The sequence below is a fragment of the Nicotiana tomentosiformis genome, chromosome 4 (assembly GCF_000390325.3).
Source record: "Nicotiana tomentosiformis chromosome 4, ASM39032v3, whole genome shotgun sequence".
NCBI classification, from domain to species: domain Eukaryota; kingdom Viridiplantae; phylum Streptophyta; class Magnoliopsida; order Solanales; family Solanaceae; genus Nicotiana; species Nicotiana tomentosiformis.
Window position 1 is genome coordinate 82,891,840 of NC_090815.1, and position 25,323 is coordinate 82,917,162.

The following is a 25,323-nucleotide window of genomic DNA, read 5'->3' on the forward strand; positions in this document are numbered from 1 at the left end:
ATTTTCATCGAAGACAATATGCCGTGTAATCGGATTGTTTACTTTGTTGGAGAATCTTTTACATGTTTTCCTTTATTTTTATTTTTATAGTATTCTTATTAAATCCTAATTATTAGAACTTCATACATAGTTCAAATAAGGAATTTAAGGAATCTTTTTGTTTACTTAAATTATAATTATATACAATGTGAAATATATTTTTAGAGGCAAACGATATTTTAGTTCGTGCTTTTAATATAGTATAGATTATTATAAATAATATCAGTTTTGGTTTATTTCAAAATACAGATTTATTAATAGGTAAAGCATATTTCAAATTTTTTAAAAATAAATACTCACCACAAATTAAGGAACCAGTTTCTCTTTAGTAAACGTGGAAGAGAAATTAGGGATTGTGGTTTTTGTTTTATGATACAAAGAAAAGGTATCTGAATGAGAAAGAAGAGTGAAAAAAAAAAAATTAATCGGAAAGAAGATTGTGACGAGTTTAGTACCAACTTCCAAAAGGTTTTGCTAAAACTTTGGAATTCAAAAACGCACTTCTCTGAGATTGTGCTTGTTAACTGATTGAAGTCTTAGTGTTTCGGGTTCTCTAAATTGGAGGAAATGGATGCAAATGAGATTGAGGAAGAAGAGTTTGGGTTCTCAAGAAACTATTTCCTCGCTAAAGAAGTGGGCTCTTCACGCAAAAAATCAGCTCGGAAGCTTTCTGAAATCGATCTTGTGGACGAAGAGGTCTGTGTTTGCCTTCTAATATCTCATCTGTTTATATTATTAGTTGCTAAATCTCAACCAAAGGTGGATTGCGAAGTACCATTGCTCCCAGACAGGGTTTGCAACCTTATGTTGGGATACTTCTTTTCAGAAATTGTTTAATTGTATATATGGCTCGAATTTATTTCACTTACTGCTGAAATATTGCATTTACACCTAAATTACTCGTAGTGCACAGGACTAGTGACCAAAGTATATGCATTTTTACCTTCTATCTTTAAGGGTTACAAAAAGATGTTTAGCGGTTGAATTTGACATTGTGTTTTGGGGTTTTTGATAGACTCCATCTGATTGTTTCTTCTGTGATTTACTGTGGTTTGCTAAATTTGGAAAATGTCTTTTGGTTGTTTGATAGACTGCCATTTGGATTGTTTCTTTTGTCATCTACCAAATAATTAAAATTCCAAATCAATCATCTAGTGTTGACTAGTTATTATATGTTATGAAGACTCTTCTTTAATAGTAAGTATGTTGTATAGTTTATTTCCAGGCAAATTATACAATATAGTTTTTATTGAGCCGAGGGTCTACGTATGTGTACATCCCACCCTCTCCAGACACCATTTGTGGGAACATATTGGGTATATTGTTGTTGACTTCCGGGCAAAATGAAAAGAAATGGAGAAAAAGAGTATTCCTTCATTTTTTCCTCGAATACATTAGCTAGAACAAAAGCTGATTTGTTCGTAGAAGTGAATTGTTATTACTTGATGTAATTTGAGAAAATTTTGTTCCATTTGTCCTATCCACTTTATTTCAGTATATTCCATATTAGCTAAAAGTACAATAGCAATGGGGTTATTTCTTCTTTTTCACTATAACACATAATTTTTAACAACATACCCAGTGTGATCCCACTGGTGGGGTTTGAGGAGGGTGGGGTGTACGCAGGCCTTACCTCAGCCTCGTGTGAGGTAGAGAGGCGTAGCACATACTTTTCAAGATAACAAATTTAAATAGTTATTTGTCGAGTTCAGGGAAAATGAGAAACTCCAAATCCAACAAACAATGAAAAGGTATTCAAGATATTTTCTTAAGATTGAAAACATACTAGTCCCCGTTAGAATTGTTTGCTTTCACATATTTGTAAGGATTTGAATTATAAAATCCTCAATACATAAATTTTTTAACATTTGAATGAAGCTAATAAATGACAATTACACAAAGAAAAATTGAAACCGAAAGGTGGTGATGGGAACCTGTACATGCAAATGGCCAGCTGTGTGTACAAATATATGAATGTAAAACCTTTTGCATCTCAATGGAGCCTTAGGAAATTCAGAGGTTAAACCCAATGTTCAAAAATAAGAGCAAAATGAATAGAAAGCCAGGTTGAAGGTAAAAGGAAGCATTCCTACCCCATAATCACATAATTATACAACTGATGTCAGTCGACAATGTTGCAGCTTTTTATCTTTTGAAACAAAGAAATCCAAAAATAAAACACCCAGACTAATAGTAATATTTCACGTTAATTTTTTTTATAAGGAAATATATTATCGTTAACAATCTTTACACATTAAGTTACCACTCAGAATTCTCAGTTTTCCCAGTCCTTGAGGTAGCTTCATTTAAACTATGTAGAAAGAAAAATATAGTATTTGGCCAGTCAAGTGTTTTTAAAAAGAAAATGAATAAAGGTTATTTTTTAATAGAAGACTGTACCACAACGGCATCTATAAGGTGCCAAGGAAATAACAGAATACAACATACAAGATCCTGAATCAAGCTAACCAGCAGATTAATAACTGGCCTTGGAAGCATATATGGAAAATCAAGATTCCCTATAAGGTAGCATGTTTTTCTTGGTTACTAACAAAGGAGGCTGTTCTGTCACAAGACAATCTTATAAAGAAAGGGATTCAATTGTGCTCAAGATGTCACTTATGTGGAGAAGATGTTGAGACAGTTAGCCATCTATTTTTACATTGCAAGATAACTGACCAGTTATGGAAGATCTTTATTAATCTCAGGGGCATAGCTTAGACAATGCCTGGTAAGATTACTGAAGTACTTTTCAGTTGGGATGAAGCTGGAACTGGAGCAAGAGACAGAGATAGATGGAGAACTATCCCATCATGTATTTGGTGGACAATCTGGAAAGAAAGGAATTCCAGATGTTTTGAGGATAGAAGAAATTTTGTGCAGAAGATCAAGCTTAATTGTGTTTTGCTTTTTTGCTTTTGGTGTAAACAGATCTACGCAGAAGATACTGTTTCAATCCTAGATGTCCTAGAATCTTATTAGGCCTGAGGTCCAAGTTTTTTTCTTTTGGCTACTCACTTGTAAATATGGTTTCAGTACAACCTATGTACTGATTTTATTATAATATCCAATATGTTACCATCTCAAAAAAAAAATAGAAGACTGTACCACGACAGTATTGGTGCATAATACTAGGACCTTGCTGGGTATGAACCCTTTAAATCTGTAAGGATTCCAAAAGCTACAGCATTACATCAGTTACATCTATTTTTAAACTTGAAACATTCTCTTCCTTCCCTTCAAAACATTTTCTGTTCCTCTCGAGCCCAGTACTCCACATTATGCATAAAGGTCATCCAGGGCCTTCTTCTTTTCCTTGCTCACTCTGCATATGCCAATTGCCCAAAGCTTGCTTAACTCTTGCTGGCATAACCCATTGGATCCCAAAAAGATTAAAAAACATGCGCCATATCTGGCACACATGATTGGAGTGTAGCAGCAAGGGGTTCACTGTTTCACCCTCTTTTTACATAAATAACACCAGCACAAAGTTAATACCTCTTTTCTGCTAGTTTTCTTGCGTAAGACATGCCTCATGTGCTGCCACCCAACCAAAACAAGCTACATTGGTTGGTGTTTTTTGTCTTCCACACCATTTTCCATGGCCAGTCATTACTGTGGGAAGCCATGTTTTTTACAACTGATAACTCGAGCTGACAGAAAAGCTGCCTTCCCTGCTGCCTCTCCATCTCAAAAAGTCATTCTGAGAATCTATCGGTGAAACATTCCAAGTCATTTCCAGCAATCTGTTTATGCTTTCAGTATCCCAATCGTTGAAATTTCTCCTAAACTGAAAGATACAGGTGCTGCCGTCCCAACAGTCTGCTATGCTAGCATCTTTGTTCAGCACTAGACTATATAAATCAGGAAAGAATCAGCTAATGTATCATCGACAAGCCACTTGTCTTGCCAAAAGTTAAATCTTCTTCCATCTCTGACACTTGATCTGGTGTGCTTGGAATTCCTCCCACAGATTATTGATATGTTTCCACATTGCCGTGCCATGGGGAGATACTATGTGAGTTGTTCCCCATGATTCTGGAACCCATCTTTAGCCTTGATGACCTCCTTCCAGTGCTCTTTCTTTATGTCATTCCATCTCCATAGCCATTTGTAAAGCAAACTTTAATTATGGAGCCTGATGTTCCTAACACCCAAACTACCTCCCTCCTTGCAAATTGTGACCTTTTCCTACTTTACCAAATGAATCATCCTGTAATCCTGATTACCTTCCAATAAGTATTGCATCTGATCCTGTTTATATGCCCTTCCACCTTGGTTGGGATAGGTACCAATGACATTAAATAAGTCGAAATTTCATCAAGCTATTAATCAACGTCAATCTTCCACTAAAGGAAAGATATTGTCTTTTCCTTGAACATAATCTCTTATCGCATTTTTTTCATTTACTCCTTTCTGTATACTGTTATCTCTATATTCTTCTCCAAGAGGTAGTGCCAAACAAGAGGTTGGAAAATTTTCCGGCTTGCAAGCCGAAGAGTGTGCTAGTGACTGAGCACTCTGGTCAGCATGTATTGAAATTAAACTGCTCTTCCTCAGATTTTTATGGAGTCCAGATAGTTCAAAAGCAATAAGCATCCCCTTCAAATGTAAAATCTGCTCCTTATCTGCATCTCAGAAACTTAAAATGTCATCGGCATACAACAGGGAGCCAGTTAAGTGATGCAGATAAAGAGCAGTTAAATGATTACCACAGTTACGAGTAATTTCCACCCCTTTCAGCCAGTTAAGTGACACTGCTTTAGATATCATTCTGCTGAGACTTTCCATCACCGTAATAGAAAAGGTACGGTGACAAAGAATCACCCTATCTCGATCCTCTTTGGGGAGAAAAAAAATATTTTTACGGAGTCCAGATAGTTCAAAAGCAATAAGCATCCCCTTCAAATGTAAAATCTGCTCCTTATCTGCATCTCAGAAACTTAAAATGCCATCAGCATACAACAGGGAGCCAGTTAAGTGATGCAGATAAAGAGCAGTTAAGTGATTTTTTTTGATGAAGTAAGATGATTCATTGATGGCATCTAGAGGATGCAGAAATACAAAATAGGCCATTGTTGGCTCCATTACAATATGATTCAATTCCAGTCGGAGAGCTAACAAAAAAAAAAAAACACAAGAACGAAAGTATGGCCTAAGTCAAAGTAAGTGAACTGATAAAATCTAGATAGGAGGCAACATTATTTACAGGGGTGAGGTTGCTCCAACTAAAAAGGTACACTAGACCTTTAGCTTTCAAAAAATGAGGAGTAGTGGAAACTCCATCAAAACATCTGCGATTCCTCTCTGTCAAAAGAACCCAAAAGATGCAAGGAGGGATCATCTTCCAGATTTTCCTGATGGCTCCGTCAACTTTCCACCTGTTCCACCCTTCAACTGCTTCCTTAATGCCCTGAGGTAGGGTCCAGCTTATTCCCATAATGGAAAAAAACATAGACCACATGGAAGTGGCTACTGGGCAATGAAGAAGAAGATGGTTAATAGACTCTTGAGTTTTGTTGGCACATGTAGCATTTATTAGCTAGTTGGAAACTCCTTCTACAGGGATTATCTTGTGTGAGACAAGCTTCCCTTAGAGCTGTCCATGAGTAGCAGATGACTTTTGTGGGCAGTTGTCTTCCAAATCAGTTTCCAGGGCCAAGAGTCGATGATTTCATTTTGCTCACAGAAGTGTTTGTAGCCTACCTTCACACTGTAAGAGCCTGATTCAGAGTTACCCCACTTGAGTCTGTCTGATGCTTGCTCATTCATAGAGAAGTTCCCAAGTCTTCCATACAGTTCCAGTAGACTTTCTAGTTCCCAGTCCTGCATGTTCCTTCTAAACAGAATGTCCCAAGTTCCTTCTGATATGTTTTGAGCTATTGTTGAATCTGGAGCATTGACCATCTGATATAAGGATGGATAGTTGTCCTTCTGTGTGTTTGTGTCTAACCATTTATCCTTCCAGAACTTGACATGTAATCCATTTCCAATCTTGAATGATATGTTCTGTGAGAATTCCTCCCACAGGCTGCTGATGTGCTTCCAAAGGCCTACTCCATGAGGTGCTCTATTGTTTTCAGTGCACCAGTGGGTTTGTTGTCCATGTTTGGCAGCAACCACCTCCTTCCATAAGCTTGAACCTTCATCTTCAAATCTCCGCCATTTCATTAGCATGCTCTTGTTGTGCTTTGCTAGGCCTCTGATTCCAAGTCCACCTTGGGATTTAGGTTGTATTACTCCGGACCATTTGACAAGGTGGAACTTATGAGCTTCAGAGTTACTTTTCCATAGAAAGGTTCTTCTGGCTTTGTCCAGTTGCTTTAGGACCTTACTAGGCATAGGAAAGAGTGACATGCAATAGGTTGGGATGCTGTCCAGGACACTATTTATCAAGGTCAATCTGCTACCCATTGAAATGTATTGTAGCTGCCATGTTGTCAGTCTTTTTTCTACCTTTTCAATGACTCAATTCCACACATCAGCTGATTTGTATTTAACCCCCAAGGCGAGGCCCAAGTAAGTAGTTGGAAAGGTACCAGTATCACAGCATAAGATAGCAGCCAAAGCTTCCAAATCGGGGACTTCATTGACGGGGTATATTACACTCTTTAACATATTGATATGTAGGCCTGAGATTGCTTTAAATATGAGTAGAGTGAGATTGATGTATTGTACCTGAGACCTTTCAGCACCACAAAAAATTATTGTGTCATCTGCATATAATAGGTGTGAAACTGAGATGGAATCTATTGAAGAGTTTCCAACACTGAACCCTTCTATCCATTGTAGCTGCTTTGCTTTGTCTAGCATCTGAGTGAGTCCTTCCATGACTAGAATGAAGAGGAAAGGGGATAAGGGATCTCCATGTCTTAACCCTTTATGTGGAGAGAAAGCCAACCAGGCTTCTATTAATAAGGATTGAGAATTTGATGGTTGTTATGCAGTATTTTATCCATTTAATCCATCTGCGCCCAAACCCCATTTTTCTAAGCATTGATAGTAGATAAGACCAGCTAACTTTGTCAAAGGCCTTCTCTATATCCAACTTACATAGTATGCCTGGAATTCCACTCTTCAATCTGGCATCCAGCATCTCATTGGCTATTAAGGCTGCATCAGTGATTTGCCTGTGCTTGATGAATGCATTTTGCACTCCTGATACGAGTTTCCCTATCACTGATTTGATCCTTTCTGCTAGTAACTTGGCTGCTATTTTGTTGATACTGCCTATAAGACTTATAGGTCTGAAGTCTTTTAGTTCTAAGGCTCCTTTCCTTTTAGGGACTAGAGCTATGAAAGAGGCATTGTAGGATTTGACCATGTAGCAATTTTGATGGAAGTGGTTTAAGGCCCCCATTATGTCATGCTTGATTATGCCTCAGGTATTTTGGAAGAATGCCATAGTGTATCCATCAGGTCCAGGAGCTTTGTCTGGTGCACATGATTTGATACTAGCAAGAACTTCCTCTTCTTCAAATGGCCTTTCTGGCCAGTCCTTTTCATCACTAGAGATAGATCCCAGATTACCAAAATCAGCAGTAGGCCTCCATTGTTCCTCTTCCGTGTATAGACCCTCGTAGAAAGTGAGTATTTCTTCCTTGATTGCATCTTTGTCTTCTATTATTGCATCACCAATCAACAATTTATCTATACAGTTGGATCTCATATTGGAATTTGCCATTCTTTGAAAGTACTTGGTATTCCTATCACCTTCTTTGAGCCAAAGACACCTAGACTTCTGCCTCCAAGATATCTCTTCCTCCTTTGCCACTTGTTGTATTAGCCCTAGTATTTTCACTCTTTCCGTTTGTGTTTGGAGCCTACCAACAGTTACCAGTAATTTCCACCTCTTTCAGCCAGTTAAGTAACACTGCTTTAGATATCATTCTGCTGAGACTTTCCATTACCATAATAAAAAGGTACGGTGACAAAGAATCACCCTATCTCGATCCTCTTTTGGGGAGAAAAAAAACCCTACAGGGAATCCATTGATTAAAATCGAGAATTTGACAGTTGTCACACAAAATTTCGTCAATTTCATCCACCTAATCAAACTAAAAGGAAAATTTATAAGTAACTAAAATGATCCAATAAAAGGAACTTCGGACACTAAACGCTCTCTTCAAAGGATGAGCATAAGTTCAGCTTAACAGCTCCGAATACACACAAGTATTTGCTGTGAACAACCTTCTGGATATATCAGTAAGCAAAGAGGTTCGACAAAATTTATGATTTTTTGTAATTAAGGAGAAAATAAGAGCTGACTTTTCATTTGATGCATTCAAAGAAGTGCATAAAGGTATATTTACCAAAGAGATGAACTACTTCACAATGCGAGCCGTGACCATTCATGTGATAAAACTATCAAGGAAATCCGTACTTGACCATTGAACAAAGGCAAGAAAAGAAAGATAGAATCAACAAAGGGCCAATGGACAATCCCTTCAAAGATGAGGATTAATATGCATTTTCCAAATTACATTTGTTGTACGTGGTTGTGCCCCTTATACATGTTTTAATCTTTCCTGACCAATGCATAATGGACAAAGTTCCAGTTATGATTCTTCTTACTAAGAGTCCACAATGATGATTGTTGCATGCAGGAATTAAGAGAGGTGGCAACTAATATTGAGCCCAAACATGAGAAAGAAGTAAATGATTTGATCAATAGGTACAAAAGTTTGTATTCAGAATGGCTTTTCGTGCTCAGGTCAGTGTCCACGATATGCTTTTTGGATAAGTTTTTTATTTGCCTTGTATTCATTTGCTATCAAATGTAAACCTGGAAGGTTCTCCTTTCCAATTCTTTATTACTCTGATAGGTGTGGTTTTGCACTTTTGATGTATGGCTTTGGATCAAAGAAAGCTTTGATTGAAGATTTTGCCACAAGATCTTTAACTGAGTATTCTGTTGTTGTCGTCAATGGGTATCTCCAGTCTATAAATCTTAAACAGGTATTCACCCTATTGTTTTCTTGTTTAGAAGTGCTGCTTGCTTGATACCTTTGTTTTAGAAAATAATTTTGGTGTAGAAAGTCTCAAAATCAGGATCTTCCACTTTGCAAATTTTCTGAAAAACAAAGTTATAGGCTCGTATTTTAGGGTTAGACAGATTTCTACAAGAACACTGATCATGACAGAAGCTTTTGCTTATGTAGCTATATTGTTTAGTTGCAAGCTTCCTACTTTAGTGCATCACGTGTTCACTGACATGGATTTTTAAGTTAGTAGTGACAATTTTTGAAGTTTAGCTGTTATCTGGTATATATCAAGGTAATCCCACTGGATTTAATGAGAGGGCAATAACTGAAGATTACACATTGGCTGGCACAATAAGATGGTTATGCCCATACTTCAGTCTTAAAATGCTTGAAATAGAATATTAGAGGTTGAAAATAAAGCTAAATGTTCCTTTTACTTGGTGTTATGGAAGCTATCAATACTTAAAACACAAATATTTTTTGACAGTTCATTTGATTCCTGGTGCCTGGGATTTAATATAACGATAGTAATTTCCTTTTTTAATTTAATATATTTCTTAATATCAACAATTATTACAGTTATGAGCACCCCCTCTTTAATGATATTATATGATATGATCCGCATGAGCTATACCCGCGTTACTGGCACAAAATCATTCTAGTAATACTAAGAGATATGCTATCGTTGATCTTTTATTGCAGGTGGTGATAACACTAGCTGAGCTCCTTTGGGATCAACTAAAATTGCGACAAAAGACAACATCAAGAATTCTGTCTAAAAGCCAACAACCATTTAACCCCAGATCCATGGATGAGCTTCTTGCTTTTCTAGACAAACCAGATCTAGAAGATGAGTGTTTTGTTTGCATCGTTGTTCATAACATTGATGGTCCTGGGTTGCGTGATTCTGACAGCCAACAATGTCTTGCAAGTATCGCTGCTTGTTCTCATGTCCGTATGGTTGCTTCCATTGACCATGTCAATGCTCCTCTTTGTAAGTGTTTTCTGCAAATGCGTGTGTGAGCATGTATATGACGTGTGCATAATAGATAGGGATGGCAAGTGGCACGGGTGTAGTGCAGGTTCTATCTTAACCTGCGAAATTTCAACCCCCGCCCGCACCCACACCCACGTCGCCCTGCCCCGCTTAGTTTTTTCTTCTTCATTTTTTCAGTTTTATTTCTTTTGATAAAATGCATAAATCAAAACCACTAATAACAAAAGTGATGAATTAAGACGCTCACAATCAATCAACGTCAATGATGAGAATTGAGAGCTAACAACTACTAAAATGGCCAACAAAATAATGTGCGGAAGTTTGCAAGTGAAGAAGCAGAAAGAGGAGAAAGCTGAAATTAGTACTTACCCCCTAAAAAATAGCTGATATATTAATCATGAGTGTGCAAATATGATTTTGGGATTATATAGTACAACACAACACTGTTGTAAGCATCAAAGCTCTTCTGTCAAGCCAGAGTTATTATTGCGTGATTGCATCATCAATATATATCAGCAGAAGATACAACTCAACTCTTTTTCTCTCGTGTTGTCAAATATTGGGGCCTGCCTAAAGACATCGTTAGTGATCGCGACTCTCGCTTCACTAGCAACTTTTGGACTCAGCTCTTTAAGTGCCTCGGGTCAAAGTTGAGCCATAGTTCAAGTTTCCATCCGCATTCTGATGGCCATACGGAGCGGTTCAATGGCATGCTGGAGGAATACCTCCGCCATTTTGTTACCGGATCGCAGAAGAATTGGGTGAAGCTTCTGGATGCTGCTCAACTGTGTTTCAATCTACAAAAGAGCTCTAGTACAAACAAAATGGCTTTTGAAATTGTTACCGGACAACAACCGCTACTCCCACACATTGTGAATGCCCAAAACATGTCGAAATCTTCTCGAGCTGCTTGCTTCTCGAAGGAATGAAAGTGAAATTTGGAGATAGTGCAGAGCTATCTTGTCAAGGCCCAAAAGCGGATGAAAAACATGCTGATCAAAATCGTCGTTTTGTTGAATACCAAGTAGGAGACAAAGTGATGGTGAGAATCCCAAAGCGATACTTGTTTCCAGGGGTCCATGACCCTCGCCTATTGCAAAAGTACATTGGACCCTTGTCCTATTGAGAAATGCATTGGAAAAGTTGCATACTGGGTGGATACCCTAGCCTGGTGGAAGATTCATCCAGTCTTCCATGTCAGCCTTCTGAAACCTTTTGGGGAAGACATGGAGGATACTTCACGGAACCAACTCACAATACCTAGTATTCGAGGTCCTAATTTAACCGGGAAAAGACGTGTTGAAGCTATTCTCGATGATCGAGTGGTTCATGCTTCAAGGAAAGATCACCAAGAGTTTTTGATGAAATGGCAGGGCTGTGATGCAGAAGAGAATACTTGGGAGAGGGGAACAAACCTCAAAGCCTACAAGAGCCTGATCGAAGATTATCTTGCAAGTAAGGCGCCGAGGACGTCGCCAACTCAGGTGGGAGAGAATGTCATGGGCGGCTTTCCAGCCATGCCCCATGACCCCTTGGACGTGCCCCATGGCGTCCTAGCAAGCCTCCCAACGCCTAGTGCCATGGACGGCCCCGTGGTCTTGGCCGCGCCAAGTGACAAGCGCGCCTGTGCCTATGTCACCCCGCCGATAGCCTTCGCCAACGCCCAGCCGCAAGCTGTTGCCAACAGCGCCGCGCGCGCAGACTCTGATGGCTGCTGCCAACGGATCTGCTTCTACCTTGTAGGAATCTAAGTCCTTTTTATTGTAAATATAAAGTAGCTTTACTTCCTGTATTTCCATTATGTTTCTCTAGCTTAGTTATGTCAAGTCCTGTAACTTTGATTTATATTTTTTAAGCATTATTAGAGGGGATCAAGCAATCAAACTTTCTAGCAAGCAAACAATTCTCTGTACTGGTGTCTGTCCCCCTCGACACCGTGTTGCTTTTATATGATAGCTTTCATTTACGCAATCAAGCTTTCTTTCATTCTCAATTCTCTTTTTTGTTCTCTCAATTGTTCGACATGAGTTTTCCCGTACGTCACTGACAGTCTCGTCTAGCGTACGGAGGGGACCCCCGTTGGCGGATAGTAACTGCATGGGCATCGGTTGCTTAGCCTTACGTCGCCCTTCCAAAGAATCTCATGAAGGCGCCGCGTAACAGTGAGCATGTATATGACGTGTGCATAATAAATAGGGATGGCAAGCGGCATGGGTGTAGTGCAGGTTGTGTCTTAACCTACTAAATTTCAACCCGCCCGCTCCGCCCCGCATAGTATTTTCACCCACGTCCACCCCTCGCACCCACACCCACGTCGCCCTGCCCCGCTTAGTTTTTTTTTCATTTTTTGAGTTTTATTTCTTTTTGATCTTTTGATTGGAATTTTCCGTGTCAATTTAAGGATTTAAGGTGGGTGCAACTGTAAACTGTTTTACTAGGTTTCTTTTTTCTTTTTCGGGTAATGGTCGAGAAGAAGAAAATAGCTAATAGGTTTTAAAGAACTATCACATGCTACTCATCATGTCTCAATTACTCTGAATTTTTAGTATTGCCATTTGATGAGATGTTTAAAAATATATGACAACACTCTTATCATTAACTTTTCAACAAGTAATTCACTATTTCAGTTGTAGTGATAAAATGCATAAATCAAAACCACTGATAACAAAAGTGATGAATTAAGACACTCACGATTAATCAACATCAATGATGAGAATTGAGAGCTAACAACTACTAAAATGGCCAACAAAAGAATGTGCTGAAGTTTGCAAGTGAAGAAGCAGAAAGAGGAGAAAGCTGATATTAGTACTTACCCCCCCCCCCCCAAAAAAAAAATAGCTGATATATTAATCATGAATGTGCAAATATGATTTTGGGATTATATAGTACAACACAAGACTGTTATAAGCATCAAAGCTCTTCTGTCAAGCCAGAGTCATTATTGCGTGATTGCATCATCAGTATATGTTTCTAGCTTGGCCAAACGCGCACCAACGTTGGCGTCAACCCGCAACCTTCCCTGCAACCGCAAAAATATTTTTTTTAAATCAACCCGCAGCGCCCTGCATAGGTTTAAACCCTCTTCACCCCGCACCCACACTGCCCCATTGCCATCCCTAATAACAGAGGATGTCTAGAGGTGTAAGGGAGTGTTTTGTGAAGTCTGTTTTCCGTAGCTTGCATGTATTGTGCCTTGTAGTAATTTTACCTGTTTTAAGAATTACTAGGTATTACTGCCTTTTGCTCATTGCTGCTTGACTGTAAATATATAGCACCTTAACTGTACCATCTGATTCTGAAATGTCAAGTTCTGATCATTCCTTAGTATCTTTCTTAACACCTGGAATTCGAACTCTTATAGGAGTATTTATTATGTGCATGTCACATTGAAAAAAGTCTGATTTTTACTACGTTGGCTATGTCATATATATCAGTGTGGGACAAGAAGATGGTTCATACACAGTTTAACTGGTATTGGTCCCATGTTCCTACTTTTGCTCCATACAAGGTTGAAGCAATGTTTTTCCCTTTCATTCTCGCTCATGGGGGCACTGCTCAAAGTGTGAAGACAGCTTCAATTGTCTTACAGAGTCTGACACCAAATGCTCAAAATGTTTTTAAAGTTCTTGCGGAGCATCAATTGGCGCATTCTGATGAAGAAGGCAAGTTCTTTCATACGTTGGTTTCCTCACTTCTATTTCCGTTTCCATGTATATTGAATGCAATTAGATCTATCTGCTATTAATCATTCATTCAAGTTGGACATTGTTCTTCTCAGGGATGCCAATCAATAATCTGTACACTACATGCCGAGAACGTTTTCTGGTGAGTAGTCAAGTTACTTTGAATTCACATCTGACAGAATTTAAGGACCATGAGTTGATCAAAACCAAAAGAAATTCAGATGGTCAAGATTGCTTGTATATTCCTCTTACAAATGAAGCCCTTCAGAAACTTATCGCAGAGATCATTTAATAGGGTTTCTATACGAGAGGGTAAATTTCTAATTGGCAAGTCCAAAGCAGATGCATGTTTATGTATGGGAAAAAATTTCATGTGCAGAAAAAGTAAGAAATACTAGCCTGGTTCTCCGCTGGCTGTCACATTGACATGTTAGGATATCTGGCAAGCATGGAAAACCTATCAAGCATATTTAAGAGGGAGACATGTTAGGATATCTGGCAAGTATGGTCCTCTTTTGTAAATGTTGTAACAGTAGTAATTTCTGTTGACCATCTTCTTAGTTGTAGATTCAGCTTTGTAAAAAGGCCAATTACTTTGAATATAGTCTGCATCTGGACATACTTGAAGCACCGTTTAATGTTTTATAGATTCTTGCTTCTTTAATTATCCAACCAACTAAGGGTGGGGCCTAGTGGTCAACGAAGTGGGTGAAAACCATGGCAGACTAGGGTTTAAATTCTGACATAGATACAATACATTTGGTATTACCAGTTCTGAGAAGAATTATCTAACTGTTTGAGCCGTAACATTGTCTGGGGAGTAAAATGGGTATTACCTGTTCTAAAGAATGTTGGTAAAAAGTACGTATTCAAGCAGAATTCTAGGAAAGAAACTGGTTGGCTAATGTTTTTTCCTTTGTTGCTAGTATCCTCATAGATAAAATGAGACGGATTATACCATATGAATGAAATGTACTTTATTCTTTCAAGATGACTTAAACATATCAAAAAATCATTCAACAAATATGAATTGGGAAGCCCTAAATTTAAAGTTGAAAGATCAATTTACCCTTTTAATAATATATATTCATATTTATTAATAATAATAATTAAATAGAACGTGAAAGTATTTTGTATTGTGCCTTTTCTAAATAGGTGTGTTCTAAATGACACAACCATAGAGGAAATGAAGTAAATAACGGATGTGTTATTTGTATCTCTTTTCTATTGTGGAAGAGTTGATTAATTACACTTTTGTAGATGATATTTTTAGGACAAATATCGACGTGCGGTGGAAAATTTTATTTTGCTGATTTTTTTTTTAAAATGACAAAGTGAAATGTTTACAATTCTGATGTCTTTTACCAATTACGATGTTAGATAACCCATTGTTGACTCTAGTCTATACTATATTAAAAGTACGAAATTCTTAACAAAATATCGTTCGCCTTTTTGTCCTTTAAAAATATAATTCACATTGGACAAAACAATCATTTAACTAATATTTAGAAATTTGAAATAAACTATAACTTTATTTAATAAATCTTCCCTTATTTGAACTATATAAGAAGTCCTAATATTTAGGATTTTAAGTTCAAACACGATTTACTTTCTATAAATCATTTACCTTTTAAATTAACGAGCTTTAATTTACACGTAATTCTAAATTTTGAGAATATTGCTATTTGTGTATTTGTTTTAATTTTATTTTGTTAGAGTTAGAACGATTGTGTTCTATAATTAGATATCACAACTAGTTTGTTTAGTGATTTGATTATCATGAACCAATACGTAGGAGTTAGGATAAAGTAAACTATGATTCTTCCACTTTAGTTAAAAGATTTTTATGATCCTTCGGTTCAAAAAATAGTGTTTTAAATTTCTTAGATCTTTTAAACTATTAGTATTTCTTTTCAATACTTTATTTCAGAAAACAGGGGATTGCAACTTAGATTTACTTATTCTATTTTCTTTTGAATATGATTGCTTGTGCTTAAGCATTTTTTTTTAATATTTAGGAGTTTAAATCTACTAAATTTTGTGCATTAAATTCTTCATTATCTGAAAATATAAAAGATTCTCATATTAAATACATTGTATAAAACTTTTTCTTATTTGAATTATGTAATATATTCTTTTTTGCAAAAAACAAAAATAATCTAAAATTAAACGGCAAAGTCCACAAAGAATAAGTGAGAACTAACTGTTATTAAGGTCGGTAATGTTAGATGATATTCCTTCAATATTTAAGGATATTTAAGTTCTCAAACGCTAAGTCTTTTGCTTTGTAAATATATACGATATCTAAATTTCTTTTTTTGCGAGGTGTTCTAACTCATATCAATTAAGGATCTTATTAGTTCATATTTTTTCCCTATGTTTTATAACTATAATTACTAATAGTTATACCAGCTCAAATGGCTAGCCACCTAAATAGAATCGATTTATACCATTTTCAGAAACTTTTACTATTTTTAATTTATATTTAATAACGCAAATACATTGATTAGTAATATTGGTATAATTTTAAAAAAAAATATACTCATCGATATCGGGTACACGCGCAACGGGTGTACCCAGAGACTAGTTATGTTAAAAGTAGGAAGCCCTTAAGTAAATAATTAAATTACCAAAATATCCTTCTTAAAATCTTAATTACCCTATTTATAGAAAATAAAAATATAATAATAATATTTTTAAAAAGAAAAAAACTAATTTATTTAAAGTGTCTTTTCTAAAAAGTTGTGACTTCTTAATAAGTAACTGTAAATATCTTTTTTTGAGTATATTCAACTGTTGCTTACTCGCTAAAATCTTAAGAGGAGAAGCCTGGTGATTTCGGACAAATATGTATGAAAATGGGAACACATGTAGAGAAAAAGAAAAAAGATATTATCTTCGGTTTGATCGTTACGAAGAGTTTCGTTGTTTCAACATACCATACCATGGACCAACAAAAATATCAAGTGAGTTTTTAATATCTTTCGTCAATTTTAAGAAAGGAACAAGGCATCATATCTTTTACTACCGTTTTTTGAATTTTTCAAATTTACGGCTGCTTTTGATTATTTGACTTTTTACTATTTCAGCATAAAATTCCGCTTCCGGAAGAAATATGGTATATAGAACCGGTGTTTTAAAAGGCGTGGGCATAAAGCGAGACATTTTATATATGTCTCAGCGAGACGTAATCTCCGAGGCACGGGACGTAGGCCCAATAAGTATTAAATTTTTAATATTTTATAAAATAATATAATAACAGTAAATATTTATAAACATGTAAACTTGCATAACAATTGAAGAAAACTATATATATATATATATATATATATATATATATATATATATATATATATATATGCTTCATCCCCACAAAATACTAGTCAAAACAATCTATTATACGCTACTTACAAATACAAGTAACTTGAGTCTAAAAAAATAATTTTTTTTTACATGGAGAATAAAAAAGATGATTAACCTGCAATTTGAACTTTGAACTTGCTGCTATGAAGGAGAATGAAGTTCTCTTTGTATTTGTAAAAAAGAAATTTAAATATTCGTTGCTTTTGGGAGATATTAACACACTAGCGGACATGATAAAAAATTGGGAAAGACCATGAATTAGGGGTTCAATCAATAAAAAAGGTCTTGACTTTTAAATTTAATATTTTTGAGTTCATTTTTAAATCTTTTGAGTAATTACTAAACTGACTTTTGAAAATTTGGGTATTATATGAAGGAGTTATTCAACAAATTTTATTTTAATTTGAAAAGGTCTCTGGGGCCTCAAATGCTCGGGCATACGCCCCGAATTGCTGGGCGTACACCTTTTGAGACTTTCGCCCCACACTATCGTCCCAGAGTGTTTCTGGTACGCCTCGCCCTGAGACTCATACCGAAAACGCCTTTTAAAACACTATATAGAACTTCCAAGAGCCACATGTAGATAACATTTTACTTTTATCCACGAATATCGTATCATTTGAAAGGTAATTAATATAAAAAATTACATAAAATAATAGAATTAGCATGTTAAATTGCATTGACAATATAATTTATTTTTTCAGACAGTAAGTTAAATTCCTATAAGTGGTGGGAATTCATGATTGAAAGTTACTAGAACTATGATCTGGAAAAAATAAAAGAACATAGAAAGATTTCTGGTGACTATATTTCCGAAAATTAGAAAGAGAAATATAAAAAATGAAAACTAATTGATTTAAATGTCAATTTCTGAAAAAAGTTCTTTCTATTCTAGTGATTTTCTGACAGCCAATTAGTGACATAAAACAATAGTTATTCCTTTAACTTTTTCATTGTTCTTTTCCCCTGCTATACAAAATAATATGTCATTCTCCTTAAATAACCAATTCTTTAGAGTTGAAGAGTATATTGCTATTCTTTTTGTTCAATATATTTCAAATTTAGATTCCTATTGGATTGAATAAAATCAACTCATATAATTATGTGTGTATGTGTGTCACGACCCATTTTCTGAACAAGCCGTAACCGGCACCCGATCACTAAACTTGACCAAGTGAATCATGTGCGCATATCAAATCTATTATAACTTCAAACTTTATATGCAACAAGACAATACTTTAACCAAATACTTTTAATTAATTTGAATATCTAAAATAGCCAACTCCAAAACTTTGTTCGTAGTAACTACTGAAATACTGCTAAGTTATTATAAAAAATATCTGAATCTTAACCCACCGACTGTGTCTATGAAGCCTCTACTGATAAACTGACACACTGCTCAGGACATGAGATTTCCTGGCTAGTTCTCAAAGTAAGCAAAGAAATAGCTAAATAATGATGACTCAAATGAGTATTCCACGAACAAAAGAGAAGCTCACCAATAGCACTGGAAGTGAGAAAAGTCCTAACCTGTAGCTTGCTCGCCTGCAAAATCGGTTCCTACGTTGTACCGCAGACCAACGCAGGTTCCCAAAAGAGAATATCAGTACCATCCATTGTACTCAGTGAGTCTCAACGACATGGGATGAAACTTTAATAAAGTATACATTACAAGCAAAGATTCTAAATGCATGGAAAACATAAAGTTTCTACGAACAATTCTAAAATAATTGCATAAGAGCAGTTTATGAATATTCTAAAAGAAATTCTTTTCTTTTTCTTTCTTATCTAAAACAAATACTTCACTTTATGCTTCGGGAGTTCCAACTATCCTGACTTATTTTTGTCTTAATCACCGTGTGGTCGGTACGGGTTCGATCCCAATTTGATCGAATAGGCCCAATCCACGAGGTGCCACTAGCTTCATGGTTCTCAGCGCTCATGTATCATACCTTAGCCTGGCTGGGTAAATTCTCAGCAACGAGACCCTCGACTCGTGTGCTCCCTACTTTGACACAAGTAGTTTCAGGAAGTCAACACCTTGATTAGGTCCCTCGGCCTGGATGATGACTCCTTCTCATAATAGAGGGTACTCCCAAAAATACTTTAATAATAAATTATTTTGTGTGACCTCGCTAGGATCTAAATCAACTTCTCAACTTTCTTGACCAATCAAGTATAAATCTTTTCTGGAACAACCTATACATACTCATACTGGTATCCTTAAATGTAAAGCATAGCAAAAGCATGAAATAAAATTTCAAAAGTATTTATAAAGATTCTTGCTTCTTCATGAATTTTCAATATAAAAATGGCATATAAGAATAACACAAAAATCTGAAAATTTATGCACATATATCAGAATAAATCATCTAAACTTTAGCTAGAACAATTCTAAGTTAATAGGTACTCATTCACTCCAATTAAGCACATATTAACTCTTTTAAGCAATTCATCAAACACCTTGTATGCGTGCTTTTATGAGCTAAACCACTTTAGTAAAGGGTTATATCAACTCACCTCAAAACTCCTCGAGACAATACGTAGGCCCCAGTCCAATTTATTCCCGTCAAACAATCGATTCTACAACAACCACTGCATTTTAATTAATTTCAAAGTTTCACACCTAAACATGGAACTTACTGTTGATACAGAGAAAGAAGGGAATTAACAATTCAATTCTTACCTACTACTACTGTAGGATAATTAACAATAGAAAATTTTATATACCTGAGTTTAAGAACTAGTGATTTGTAAAGAAACCCAGAACTTTTCGTTGCCTGCGTGAGTAAGCAGCAAGGCTGCCTTTGTTTCATGGTGTTTTGTTTCGTGAGTAAACAGAATGCTTGTTCTGTTTTTTGTATTAGATTTTTTAATCCTTTTGCCTTCCAACAGCCTTTTATGGGCTTTAGCCTTGCCCCCCCTTCCTCCAACCTTTTTTTTTGGTTTTGACTTAACTAATAATTAATGATACTCACTTTTAATAATTAGTAATATTAATATTATTAATATTCACCTGCTTATATATCACATTATTTATAAATATAGAAGTAACTCAAAAGTCAATCATAAGGGTTTAAATCCGTAATAGAAGTATAATTTTTATGCACTCAAAGGAAAGATTAAAAAAATTAAATTCTATATTGAGCTTGTCTTGAATCTTTTATAGATTTGAGGAATGTTACAATCTTCCCTCCTTAAAGGGCCTTATTCTTAAGCCAACAATCATTCCTTAAGTCCTTGAAATTCTTAAGTTTTCTTAGCACTACTCACTTTTCCAAAGGACTCAAAATTTTGGCTAACTACCTAAATTTTCAAATATTTCGGCAGAGTCTCCTCTGTAAATTAGACTATATAAAATAATATCCCTGTCACCAATACCACAATAACCAAATATACTATAACATGCCATTCATAAGCACCATACACAGCTCATAAAGTAATTACTCACACTCCGACAAGAAGGTACCACAATAACAAACCAAAATATAAAGCACCATACTTCAGCAAAAAGTAAATCACTTTAATGAATTAAATGTACTCTGGCATGGTACTAAATTATTTAATAATTAAATATACTCTGACAGAAACTAAATTACTTGAACAACAAAGTGTAATCTAGCAAGGACATAATACATGCTAACTTGTACTTAATAAATGAAATATAAATGCCAAGCCAAACCTAGGTTCACATACCTTGTTCCTCAAATAAATAAGGATAATTCTTCCTCATATATTCCTCGACCTCCCACATAGCCTCTTTTGAATCATGATTACTCCACAAAACTTTTACCGATGCTAAATCTTTTGTTCTTAACTTTCTTACTTATCTGTCGAGAATTTCTATAGGTACCTCTTCATAAGTCAAGCCTTCTTTGATTTCTATGGTATTAGCAGGTATTATATGCGACTCATCATGAATATACTTCCTAAGCATAGATACATGAAAGATAGGATGAACAGAGGACAACTCAACGAGTAATGCTAGTTCATAAGCCATTTTTCCTTTCTTTTCTATAATCTCATAAGGTCAGATAAACCTAGGACTAAGTTTCCCTTTCTTACCGAACCTCATAACTCCTTTCATTGGTGAAACTTTCAAAAATACCTTGTCACCAACCATGAACTCTAAGTCATGATGTCTCTTGTCAGAATAGGACTTTTAACGACTCTGAGCCGCTTTAAGTCTTTCTCTGATTAGCTAGACTTTCTCTAAGGCCTCACAAACAAACTCTGGAACAATCAACGACACCTCTGTTGGTTCAAACTAACCCACGAGAGACCTATATCTTCGCCCATATAACGCTTCATAAGGAGCCATACCAATACTGGCCTGATAGCTGTTATTGTAAGCAAATTCTATAAGTGGCAAGTGACCATCCCAATTACCTCCAAAATCTATAACACATGCTCACAACATATCTTTGAGAGTCTGAATGGTCCTTTATGCCTGACCATCGGTGGATGGAAAGTGGTGCTCAAATTGGCCTTGATACCTAATCTTTTCTGAAATGCCTGCCAAAAACATGCCATGAACTGAGGGCCTCTGTCAGATATGATTGAAACTGGAGTACCATGCAATCAGACAATTTCTTTGATGTACAACTGCGCATACTACTCTACGGAATCTAACATCTTTACTGGTAGGAAATGGGTAGACTTTGTGAGTCGGTCTACAATAACCCAAATTGAATCATGCTTACGGTATGTGCGAGGAAGACCTACTACAAAATCCATATTAATCATCTCCTATTTCCATTGTGGTATCTCTATATCCTGAGCTAGTCCACCAGGCCTCTGATTCTCGGCTTTGACTTGTTGGCAATTCAAACATTTGGCCACATGATATGCTACTTGCTTCTTCATGCCTTTCCACCAAGGCAACTCTTTCAAGTCCAGATACATTTTGGTACCACCTGGGTGGATAAAGTACCTCGAGCTATGAGCTTCTTCCATTATGGCCTTCCTAAGACCATCTACATCATGCACACATAACCGATCATTCAACTTCAAAACTCCATCACTTCCTAGAGTGAAAGCAGTGATTTCTTTGTTTCTAACTCCATCTTTTAACTTCACTAAGTACGGATCTTTGTCTTGCTTAGACTTAACATGCACAACAAGAGAAGATTGCGCTAAGGCATAAGCAGTTATACCTCCTTCTTCGGTATCATCCAATCTAATTCCATCATTTGCTAGTTTTTGAATTTCTCGACCGCCTTTGTACTACAAGATGGTCCAAGACACCCATTGACTTCCTACTAAGTGCATTTGCTACCACATTAGCTTTGCCCGGGTGATAAAGGATATTGATGTCATAATCCTTCAATAGCTCGAGCCACCTTCTCTGTCTCAAATTTAATTCTTTCTGCTTGAAAATGTACTGGAGGCTTTTGTGATCTTTAAACACTTCAGAATGCTCGCCATAAAGGTAGTGTCGCCATATATTTAATGCAAACACCACTGTTGCAAGCTCCAAGTCTTGTATGGGGTAGTTTTTCTCATGATCCTTTAACTGCCTGGAAGCATAAACAATAAATTTTCCATCTTGCATAAGAACACAACCAAGACCAACTCTGGAGGCATCACAATATACTGTGAACCCACCTGAACCCGTTGGCAAGGTTAACACAGGTGCAGTGGTCAACCTCTTCTTTAACTCTTAAAACTCTGCTCACAAGCGTCTGACCACTGGAACTTAACTGCTTTCTGAGTCTACTTAGTTAATGGAGTTGCAAGTGAGGAAAATCACTCTACAAACCTTCTATAGTAGCCATCTAACCCCACGAAACTCCTGATTTCGGTTGGCATTGTCGGCCTTGGCAAGTTCTTGACTGCTTCTGTCTTCTGAGGGTCTACTTTTATGCCTTCACTAGATACCACGTGGCCTAAGAATGCCATTGACTGCAACCAAAACTCACATTTTGAAAACTTGGCATAAAGCTCATTCTCCTTCAAGGTCTGCAAGGCTATCTTGAGGTGTCCTGCATGCTCTTCCTTGCCTTTAGAGTATACCAGAATATCATCTATATACACGATAATAAAGGTATCAAGGAATGTCTTGAACACTATGTTCCTGAGGTCCATGAATGCAGCTGGAGCATTTGTCAACCTGAAGGACATTACTAGAAGTTCATAATGCCCGTAGCGAGTTCTAAAGGCTGTTTTAGATTTATCCTCTTCTCTGATTCTCAACTAATGGTACTCTGACCTCAAGTCTATCTTTGAAAAGTACTTTGCACCCTGAAGTAGATAAAATAAATCATCAATTCTTGGCAGTGGGTACTTGTTCTTAATAGTAACTTTATTCAACTGCCGATAGTCGACGCATATTCTGAGAGACCCATCTTTCTTCTTGACAAACAGGACCGGGGCACCCCACGGTGAAACACTCAGCCTAATGAAACCCTTGTCAAGAAGGTATTTCAACTGTTCCCTCAACTCATTAAGTTTTGCTGGAGCCATCCTATAAGGAGGTATAGATATGGGCTGAGTTCCTGGCATGAGATCGATGCCAAAGTATATGATTCTTTCAAGAGGAAGTCCGGGTAGGTCATCTAGGAAGACTTCTAGAAATTCTCTAACAACTGGCACAGACTGAAGAGCTGGTGGTTCTGATTCTGGATTAATGTTGTGAGCCAAATAGGTGAGACAACCCTTACCGATCATTCATTATGCCTTAAGGTAATAAATAAACTTACCTACAAGCGATGCTGAACTACCCTTCCACTCTAAGACTTCTTCAATTGGAAATTGGAACCTGACTATCTTGGCACGACAATTTAACATGGCATAGCAGGAAGACAACCAATCCATACTCATGATCACATCGAAATCCATCATTTCTAACTCTATGAGATTGGCCTCGGTACTGCGACATTAGAATGAAACTATAAAACCTCTATAGAACCTTGTGGCTTTCACTGACTCGCCAACTAGAGTAGATACTAGGAATGGCTCACTAAGCTGTTTAGGTTCTAACCCAAGGTTAATTACAAAGTATGGAGTCACGTACGAAAATGTTGAACCTGGATCAATTATGATATAAGCATTATGTGAGCAGATTAGAAGTATACCTGTAATAACTTCTATAGATGCCTCTACACTCTGACAATCAAGTTTAGCAAATAGACGGGATTATCCCCCTCCCTGAGTAACTCGATCTGCACCTCTGCCTGCTTCATGCCCAACCTGATTATAAGAACCACGAGCCTAAGGTGGTGCAACTGTAGTAGCTGAGGAACTAGAAGGACAAGTTGATCCCCCACTGAAATTATGTCGCAACTTTGGGTAGTTTGCCTTTATATGACCATTGTCTATGCAATGATAGCAACCGTGAAACCCGAGCTTGCACTGACTGAATGTTGCTGCCTACATGTACCACAAAGACCTTGCTGTTGTGAATATTCTTCAACATGACTCTGTCTATATGAGGATGGTGTCCTAAAATTCTGATTCTGGCGAGACTAGTTTCCATAAATCTGAGTACGTCTGAAGGAAGAGCCACCACCTGACTGATGACTGGACTGAGCTGGTGCTAATGACCCCTTACTGAAGGAACCCCTTTCTCCTCCGCTGGATGTACCACTAAACTAGCCCATTGTCCAACTTTCTTGTTATGCTCTTTTTCTTCTCTACTTTGTTGTCTGTCTTTTTCTAAGTGCTTGGAGAAATCCACAACAGATGAGAAAGCTGTCATTCCTACCACTGCAGCTGATGTCGTATCCATAATGTGGCAAGCCAAACTGCCAACAAACCTGCATATCTTTTCTTTTTCTGTCTTAACCATGTGAGGAGCATGCTTAGCCAAACTTATGAATTCCATGTAGTCCTCTTGCACACTTTATTCCCTTGCTTGAGCTGCTCGAACTCTGTAGCCTTAGCTTTCCTATCCTCTTCTGGTATAAAATTAGCCATGAAGGCCTCTTCAAATTCTTCCCAAGTAGGTGGACCATCATATTCATCTCTTTACTTTTCCCACATCTCAAACCAAGCGCTAGCCACATCTCTAAGCTGGTAGGCAGCCAGCTCCACAGCTTCATCATCAAATGCTTTCATTGCTAGGAGGGCTTTCTTGACACCCTTCAGCCACAACATTGGATCTTCATAAACTATAGTACCACAGAACAATGGAGGGCTCAACTTAAAAAAATCATTCACTCTTCAGGACTCAGAATTTTTCTGTCTATTTGATTGAGGTAGAATCTCAGCTCTTCTCTCGTTTTGGTTGGCCATGAAGGCTTTAAACATCTCCATA

The 25,323-nt window shown here is 36.8% G+C and overlaps 1 protein-coding gene and 1 long non-coding RNA gene across 3 annotated transcripts; one reads left to right on the forward strand and one right to left on the reverse strand.

Moving 5' to 3' along the window:
- Nucleotides 1–379: 379 nt before the first annotated feature.
- Nucleotides 380–14,367, forward strand: LOC104112236 (origin of replication complex subunit 2-like). 2 transcript variants are annotated; one of them, XM_009622106.4, is made up of 6 exons: nt 380–735; nt 8,646–8,752; nt 8,832–8,997; nt 9,726–10,017; nt 13,455–13,682; nt 13,799–14,367. In XM_009622106.4, the coding sequence occupies exons 1-6, from the start codon at nt 607–609 to the stop codon at nt 13,993–13,995; spliced, it is 1,119 nt and encodes a 372-aa protein (XP_009620401.1). In that variant the 5' UTR covers nt 380–606; the 3' UTR covers nt 13,996–14,367. The 2 variants fall into 2 exon arrangements, with proteins under 2 accessions (XP_009620401.1, XP_009620407.1); XM_009622112.4 differs by having other exon boundaries at nt 382–735; nt 8,865–8,997.
- A 3,903-nt stretch (nt 14,368–18,270) lies between these two features.
- Nucleotides 18,271–19,909, reverse strand: LOC138910652 (uncharacterized). The gene is made up of 3 exons (XR_011415795.1): nt 19,797–19,909; nt 19,587–19,661; nt 18,271–18,626 (listed from the first exon to the last, which is right to left on the reverse strand). It is a non-coding gene; the product is annotated as an uncharacterized lncRNA (long non-coding RNA).
- Between the last annotated feature and the right edge of the window lie 5,414 nt (nt 19,910–25,323).